The following is a 9349-nucleotide window of genomic DNA, read 5'->3' as shown; positions in this document are numbered from 1 at the left end:
TCATATGAAGCTTCTGCTCAGCACTTACGTAAAGGAGACTTGTGTCCCATCCAGCCACTTCCAGGATTTTACTTTGTCTGCATCCCGTCTAAGTCCAATCCAGTATCTTTTATTTAATTTATTCAAAATATCCTAGGAAATGATGTGAAAAAAGATAATAATAAATAGATATGTGTCCCACTGCATTGAATATTGTGTTGTCATTGGTTATCAGATGATGTTAGCTTTTAAGAGGCACTCCACCACTTTGGCACTTTAAAAGTTTCTTTTCATAACAGGTACTGTATACTTTAAAGTGTCAGGGACATGTCATTAGTTTGGATTAATTGGGGTTTCGCAGCTGAGATGGCTACAATCAGGAGAATGGGTGGGAAGAAGCGTGTGGTAGCGTTCGTCACTTTCCTGTTGTCAATCATCTCTGTTCAGCAGCCCCATAGGCTTATAATTGAGCCGCTGGACAGAGATTCCTGAAAGCTGGGGAGTGAAATGTGCTACCATGTGCTTCTCCCTACTCGTTCTCCTAATCAGCATGGGTCTCAGCAGTGACATGTTAAAAGTTTAATTTTAATGACAGTGTCAATTTAAAGTGTCACTGTCATTCCCCCCAGGAATTAATAGTACAGGCGATTTTAACAAACTTTGTAATTGGGTTTATTAGCCAAGAAATGCATTTTCTATCGTGAAAAAGCAGTTTGAAGCTCTCCCCCCTGTCTTCATTGTTCTCTATAGAGAGGGGTGGATGGAGATGAGGCACCAAAACAGGACAACAAAGTGTTAATTTACAGCTACATCACCAGCTATCTCCTCTGAAGTCAGCACTGACATCTCTGACCTCTGAACAGCGGCTTTTATGCAGGTCTCGCTGTGTAATCCTTTGTTCTCTGCCCTCCGCTGCCGACTAATCTCCCTCCTCCCCCTTCCCCTCTCCATAGATTATTCAAGGCTTCACTGATGTAAACTAGTTGAGAATTCCTTATAATGAGCAATGAATGAGAGAGAGGAGGGAGGGGGGAAACTGGGGAAAGTCTGTTTAAATGTTTGCCTAATAAACCCAATTACAAAGTTTTTTAAAATCGCCTGTACTATTGATTTCTGCAAAAAAGAAAAAGAAAAAAAATATAGAAGAAAAGAACCGACAGTGACACTTTAATGTATTTATGGTGTTTATCTATTGTGTTATGTTGGTAGTATCTGGTGTTACCTTTTAGAAGCTCTGAGGAGGAGAATCCATATACAGTGGTGCCTTGGATTACGAGTATACTTTGGTCCAGGACCGTGCTTGTAATCCAAACCCACTCTTAATCCAAAGCAAAACTTCCCATAAGAAACCATTGAAATGCAGACAATTGGTTCCCCACCCCAAAAATAATGATTTATTATTCTGAATAACATGTAAAACAAATGAAACAAACATTTAAAAGCAGGACAATATATGATATTATTAGTTACTGTACAGTATAACAATCAGCATGTGAAGTATAATGTGTAGTAAGCGCATAAACCTGAAAAACAGCGGCGGTTTGTAAATACAAGATGGAGCTGTAGATCCTCATAATGCAGTATCGGAGTACAACAGGCTAGAATAGAGAAGCAGGGCTGCTGTCAGAGGTCTGTGTGGTCACATTACTGCAATGGGGAAGGAAGGTGTGTTCAGCCTGGACCAATCAGTGAGAATCACAGAGCTGTGCAGTAGGACAGTGACAAACTTTTCTATACAACACTGTAAATGGCTGAGTGTAAGTGCAGGCAGATTATAGCAGCAGTGTGTATCGCTGAGTGTAAGTGCAGGCACGTTATAGCAGCAGTGTATACAGCTGAATGTAAGTGCAGGAAAAGTATAGCAGCAGTGTGTATAGCTGAGTGTAAGTGCAGGCAAAGTATAGAAGTAATGGAGAAGATGGGAGACTGCAGGGAGCGTGAAGGAATGAGAAGGGTAGATGTGGGCACATACATGCAGCACTCTGTCCAGACAGACAGGGGTAACAGTTATGAAGAGATTACCTCCACAGTCCTGTCCCCTGATGTAAGCCCCAGCCTGAACTGGATCTTCCATGATTTGGAAGGTTAGGGAGACTTCCTGGGTCAGAGTACAGGGCTGTAGACCCCGCTATGCAGACCATGCCCCTCCCCCTCCCACCCAGTACAGGGAGCTCTTAAACCAAAGCAATGCTCTTAAACCAAGTTACAATTTTGAAAGACTGTAAGCTCTTCTTGCAAAACTTTCTCAATCCAAGTTACTCTTAAACCAAGGTATCACTGTACTGTACTTTACATCGACTAATATGGGGAGCTTTTTGGAAAGATAGTCCATGTTCTAGCCCAGCACTCTCCTCTTAGTGCAGTGTAGATAGGGGAGGAAAGTGTCTGCTCAGTCTCCTCTCCCTCCAGAGACTAGGCCTGGAACCCCAAGTGCACTTGAAGCGCAGCACCCCTAGGAAGTGAAGAATATACCCAAGGGACAGCCTGCCATACCCAACCCTAAGAGGAAGTAGGAAGTAGTAGAAGGAAGAGGGCTTTTAGGACATTTGGGATAAGTTGTTAAATGACAGACCCTACTGCCAGTATGGAACCTCATATTACTGCAGTGTCTGTTGCAGAGATTAAATTGTGAGTATAGCTACCTTCTGTCTTTGAGCCCTACTGGAAGTAGGGACTGTGTATTATATTCAGAGACTTAGGAGAGGCTTAAGAAAAGCAGGATATTGGGATCCTGTCTTTTGGTGCCTACATATACCCGAAAGGAGACTCCCTTGCTCCAGCTGACTGCTTCTAAGTTTTGGGATATATGAGTAACACTGTGCCTCATCCTTTTATTGGCCAAAGTAAAGAGACTGAGTTATTCATTCCACCACCATGTGTCATCAGAGCACCCCACTTTCCATCCTGGCTGACACTGCATTCGGGTGTTCTATGTGGTGTGTCCTTAGGGTCCTATTCCATAGGCCGAGGAGGGCCCGATCAACGATGTAAACGAACGGCGCTCTGCTAGATCGGCGCTCGTTTACTGGGCCTATTCCACGGCCCGATGACTGTTGAGCGAGGGCTGCAGGGACATCGTTACCGCTCTTGCAGCATCTTACATTACCTGTCCAGTCTTCTTCTCCGCGCTGTCTTCGTCCCCAGGTCCCGCGCACTCTATCTTCAGAAGGGCCGGTCAGCTGACAGGCCACACTCAGCCAATCACAGGCTGCGGCGGTCCCGGCCTGTGATTGGCTGAGCGCTGTCAGCTGACCGGCCATTCTGAAGATAGAGCGCGCGGGACCCGGGGACGAAGACAGCGCGGAGAAGAAGCCTGGACAGGTAATGTATGATGCTGCTTGTCAAATCGTCAGTCGCCCGCCGCGCACCGCTATTCAACCGTAGCGATGCGCGGTGGGGGAACGATGATTTTAGGTCTGGCCCTAAATGAAAGTTCAGCCGATGACACGATCATCGAATGATCGTTCTCTCTATTTCACCGAATGATATTCGGCCGAATCGGGCCCAATGCCGATCTGGCCGATTATCGTTACTCTGGAATAGGGCCCTTACTCACTGAATGCGCCCACAGAGCATGGAGAGGCATTTCTGCTGGACTGCACAGGATAGATGATAGATACGATAGATAGGAGATAGATAGATAGGAGATAGATAGGTAGATCGGTAGATAGATAGATAGATAGATAGATAGATAGATAGATAGATAGGTAGGAGATAGATAGATAGATAGATAGATAGATAGATAGATAGGAGATAGATAGATAGATAGATAGATAGATAGATAGATAGATAGATAGATAGGAGATAGATAGATAGATAGATAGATAGGTAGATCGGTAGATAGATAGATAGATAGATAGGAGATAGATAGATAGATAGGAGATAGATAGGAGATAGATAGATAATAGATAGATAGATAGATAGATAGATTGATAGGAGATAGATAGATAGATAGATAATCTATATATACCTGAAAGGTTATATTGAATGAAAGTATATAAGTTTTACTTCCACATGCTGGACAATATGGGTAGACACACTGCAAAATATTGTACTGTGTATTACTGTGATTTGTTATAAGTAAGGGTGCATATTGTCTCCTGTATACAGCTCTTACCGATTCAGTCTTGGCTAATACTAGAACAGAGTTCATTTGATTGCATTTATCTCGGGCTTCATCCCAGGAAGTTTCTTCCTTAGAGACATAATAGCAAGAGGAGCCGATCCTATGCCAGCCATCAGGGCAAGGTGGGCAGATACTCTCTATGTGAACAGAATATACAGCAGTTAGTAACAATTTGGTATACTGCGGTATATTGCTCTTATAATACCTCTAGGTTAATATACAGATTAACGGCCGGTGTTACTAAAGATCATCCTGGCTGGTACTGCAGTAGCGGATGGATTATCTTTACTTCTGCTGAATTGGGATGTGGGTGCACCCGTGTGCATCCGCATCCGAAATTACCGCTGCACACAATGGAGCGTGCAAGACATGTTGGTTTTTGGGTGGCCACTAGCGGTCCTGGCCGAAGTATATACTATGGGGGACATGTACGAAAAGTTGTAAAAGCCTTTTTTAGGCGCAAATGGGGTAAATTGTCGTAAAAATATTTGCAAACTGTATTTTTGTGAATATTTTTTCTCATCTGCGCCACCTTCACCAGTGGGGCAGAGACGGGGCGTTACAGCGAAGGCGGCAGCACGCAGAGGGGGCACGGCCTCTGCATGCGCCGCATTTATAATTTTTCCGTGAAAAAATGATACTGAAACCTGCCGTAGGTTTCAAAATTTTTGCCCGGCCTGGCTCTGTGCGATTGGGATTTATGTAGAGGCAATGCGCCTCTACATAAATCCCCTGAGCTGCGGAGCTGCAGAGCTGCGGAGACATTTGTAAGCCCGGTGTAAAAAACGCTAGACTTCATAAATGTCCCCCTATGTGTGTACACCCCGGCCATGATTCTATAGACGGCAGCACACTTGAAGTTTCATATTAATCACGGCCGTTGTTACAAATCGGCAACAATGGCCATGATTAATATGAAACTTACATAATGTGAACATGGCCTAAGATTGTAAGCTGCTGTGCTACGCTGTAAACACCCATGAGACGCACCCAAACTGTAGAGGATTATTAGGTATATGGCGGCCCGTCTATTTAAGCTCGCTACTAGGTAAAATTATTGCGTGTATTTATACAACATATTTTTGGGCGACACGCTGTGTAGCACAGGGATTATCTTAGTTTTAGTTATTATTACCTGTTGGTATACACAATTGGGTTTTTTACAGTAAAGTGTTGTTTTGGTTAAACTGGTGTTAGGCCCCGTTCCCACTGAGCAAAGCTAGCGGAATTCCGCGACGGAATTGTCCGCCGCGGAATGCCGTTAGCCTCCCGCTCATAATGGGACTCTATGGGAGGCGCGCGCTCCTGCCCTGTCCGCGCTGAAGAATGAACATGTTCATTCTTCAGCGCGTATAGAGCAGCAGCGCGCGCCTCCCATAGAGTCCCATTATGAGCGGGAGGCTAACGGCATTCCGCGGCGGACAATTCCGTCGCGGAATTCCGCTAGCTTTGCTCAGTGGGAACGGGGCCTTAGAGTCGCTTTCCTAATTCGTAACTTCGCTGTATCTCGGGGAGCCCAACCCGGTAAACAGCTTACAAAAGGATCTTTCCTGCTGGGAATTGCTGGGGGAAGTGGATGGCACATGTACTGACCTTGACATTTTGCCATAAAAAATGTGTTGGGTGAAATATCAGTCACACCAACATTTTTGCATAAAATGCATCCATTTTAAGCAAACAATTCCAACCTTTGGCCTCCTCACAACACTTAATACATTTGGTGCCTCTTAATCCACTTTAAAGCGACTCTGTACCCACAATCTGACCCCCCTCAAACCACTTGTACCTACAGATAGCTGCTTTTAATCCAAGATCTGTCCTGGGGTCCGTTCGGCAGGTGATGCAGTTATTGTCCTAAAAAACTACTTTTAAACTTGCAGCCCCGTGCCCAACGGGAATATCTGTGCCCTAACTTTGCACCACCCCTCCGTCCCTCCTCCCCACCCCCCTCATTATTAGGAATGCCACTGGAACATTTTCTCCTGTCTGAACATTGCATAGGTGCCTTAACGATCCAGCCCATGTTCAGTATTCACACAGCTGATGAATAGGAGACAATCTGCCTGGAGCATTCCTAATGATGAGGAGGGCGGGGAGGAAGGACAGAGAGGTTGTGCCAGCCTAATGCATACACAATCTAAGCAATAACGGCATCACCTGCCGAACGGACCCCAGGACAGATCTTGGATTAAAAGCAGCTATCCGAAGGTACAAGCGGTTTGGGGGGACAGATTGTGGGTACAGAGTCGCTTTACGATATATGCCAATATAAGAAATGATATGGTCTTGATAAAGTCTCCTCTTTTTCATGGGACCTTCATTTTCTATCTCTTACCGAAGGTCTTGTTAATGGATTTGATATCCTGGAGAAATTGTTGTTTTACATCATCTGTAATAAAGGAGGATTGTGTTTCGTTATCAGAGAAATAGAAGAAACTTTTTTCAACTGACAATAAAAATTAAGTTGTTGTTTTTTTCTATTATAAGTCCCGTACACCCTAGAGAATTGTACTGATAAGCAACAAAGTAAAATCCGAGAAAATCCGAGAAATCTGTTGCGTAACTGTCATGTGTGAAGGCACCTTTAAACTAACATTAGATCCAATGGGGGGATCACACGAATTATGGTCTCATTGCTTCTCCATATCCATAGAAACCCAAACTTCTGGATTAGCGGAGAGGTGCTCTGTTAATCCAGAATAGGCCCATCTTAAATAGCTGATACTTTTTTAAGGACCCACCTAATTCTTTTTTGATAATTTTTACTTCTTCAAGGATCATCTTCTGCTGGTCAACTGTTGGAGATAAATTCAGATGTACATTAATTAAGATTAAAAAAACACTCTACTTCATTGAGGAGTGAACAAGTAAAATACACGGGTATGATATTGGTGCAAATGATTACTTTCATGGATCAGGAAGAGTCACAGGGTATTTCCATCTCAGCTTGTTATCCCCTCTTCATAGCCTAGAAGATAACAAGCTTATTGCTAAAGATCTAACCTCTGGGACCCCAACAATCCTGAGAATAGGGACACAATCATTCTCGCAACTGAATGAAGTGACCACTGTGGCTGCGCAGCCACTGCACTCCATTGTGTCACCTAGCCTTTGGTGTTAGTTTCATAATATCATATTAAAAAAAGGTGTTCTAAAATGTATGTTAATGTTTCTAGCATTAGATATTGAAAATAAGGGCTTGATCATGGGCCTTTACGGGACGGTCACCAGCTGACCATCAACTTTTTCTTCTCCAAACAGCAAACTGACGAAATTTACAATCGACAAAGTAGCAAAATGGGACAATCAGTATATAAGCACAGTCTGGTGGATTGTGCCTATAGGGGGACTATACAGGTAAATTCCCCACTTAATGTCATGCCTCTACTCCTAACAGCACTATACTTTGAAGATAATAGGGCAGATTTTTGAAAAGTATCTAACAGAAAAGCTGTTTTGTTGCGCATTTCAGCCAATCGCAGCGCAGCTTCCATCCTACCAGAGCAGTTTAATAAATTAAAGCTGAACTGTTATTGTAGTAAAGATAATACAGAAGGAGGACTGCCTACATGTGGGACCTACTGAAGGGCAACTACCTACATGGAAGATACTGCATACTAGTTGGTATAACTACCTGTGCGGCACTACCCACAGGGGGATACCTACATGGGAAATACTGCCTACTGGGATGGAATACCTATAATATACATACTCAGGAGGACTACATACTCAGGAGGACTACCTAAAAGGGGATGCCTACATGTGAGGTATTATATACTGGGCGCTAACTATGAGGTGGATTTACCTACAAGGGGGTGCCTACATGAGAGATACTACCTAATGGGGCTACTTGGACAAAGAAGCCTAACTACTACATCAGGGCAAAAAGGGGTTAAATACTATATGGGGGTTGCACAGATGTGCCTAACTACTATTTGGGGGTACAGAGGGTGCCTAACTACTATGTGAGGAGTATATAGTAAAATCTTCCCAGATATGGGGTTCTATTGACTCTATTGACCAAGAGACTACATATTCCTATACTCTACAGGATATAAAGTGATATCTGCTGCTACAAAGTAACTTGTCTTTAGGGTACGTTCACACGTACCGGATCCGCAGCTGAATGGGTCCCATAACGCAGCGGACCCAGCCCCTTTAACCCCCGCACGGCAGCACTGATTGGCTGAAGAGGAGTGAGGGGAGCTGGGAGCTTCACACAGCCGTGACGATGAGCAGGTAATGTATGCTCGGGGTCGGGGCTGCAGGCGGGCTTTCGGCCGGCGGCACGGGGGTTAAAGGGGATGGGTCCCATACACGCAGTGGATCCGCTGCGTTATGGGACCCATTCAGCTTCACAGTACTGGATCCGCAGTGGGTCTCGCTGCGAATTCGCAGCGAGAAATCCAAAGCGGATTCGATACGTGTAAATGTACCCTTAAAGGGAACCAATCAGCCCGGTTGGGCTGATTTAATTCCCTGCATCACTGTATAAATGGGCTACAACTATTCACAGCACAGCCTATATCTAGTTATTCCTTGTGAATAGGCCGGCTACCACTGCATCTGCAGCTCATTCTCACAGACAGGAAGGCATCTGCTCATTGTGAAGAATTGGCAGCAGCATATCAGCTAGTTAGACAGACAGACAGACAGCTTAGAATTCTTCTGCATAGACCTGTGTCTGTCTATTTTGTCCTACAGTTGAATTGTGGCAGGACAGTTTATTACTCTCTGCGCCTGATAAAAAGAAACGAAACACCTCTTTCATGTGGCCGACTGACATACATAGAATTTTAGATATATACAGTGTATGCCAGGCTTGGCCTAGTTCCTGTGTGATAGCAACCATGTCAGTATTTTATTTGACTCTGCACCATGTTTTAAAAAAAAAAACACATCTCATGTATCGCCAGCTGGCATACATAAAATTTTAGTTATGTATCTGCTGCCGCCATCTTTCAAACTGGAACATAAATTGAATTTGAGTCCCTCCAGGGGAACTCTCCAAAAATTGCAATTGAGATCCCTAGGTCGAGTCTTGTGTTGTCCAGCCTCAACCCCTTAAGGACCGGGCCTGAAATGTCCTTAAAGGAGAAGTCCGGCCAAAATAAATTTTTGATATGTTATTACTTACGGAAAGTTATACAAATTTCTAATGTAAATTAATTATGGTAAATGCACATATAGGGCTATTTCCCTTAATTTAGTAGATCAGGAAGTGTTAGAATTCTCTCAGATACA

The 9349-nt window shown here is 43.9% G+C and overlaps 1 protein-coding gene across 1 annotated transcript in view; it reads right to left on the bottom strand.

Annotated features, from left to right (window-relative positions):
• Positions 1 to 322: 322 nt before the first annotated feature.
• Positions 323 to 9349, bottom strand: part of LOC138784151 (C-type lectin domain family 1 member A-like) — a 34098-nt gene continuing 25071 nt past the window's right edge. The window contains exons 6-9 of the mRNA XM_069959666.1: positions 6847 to 6900; positions 6441 to 6494; positions 4097 to 4242; positions 323 to 349 (exon numbers count right to left, since the gene is read on the bottom strand). Of these exons, the coding sequence (XP_069815767.1) occupies positions 323 to 349; positions 4097 to 4242; positions 6441 to 6494; positions 6847 to 6900 (281 nt within the window). The remainder of the gene's footprint in view (positions 350 to 4096; positions 4243 to 6440; positions 6495 to 6846; positions 6901 to 9349) is intronic.

The sequence above is a fragment of the Dendropsophus ebraccatus genome, chromosome 1 (genome assembly GCF_027789765.1).
Source record: "Dendropsophus ebraccatus isolate aDenEbr1 chromosome 1, aDenEbr1.pat, whole genome shotgun sequence".
Taxonomy (NCBI): Eukaryota; Metazoa; Chordata; class Amphibia; order Anura; family Hylidae; genus Dendropsophus; species Dendropsophus ebraccatus.
This window is presented reverse-complemented; position numbering and strand designations above follow the sequence as displayed.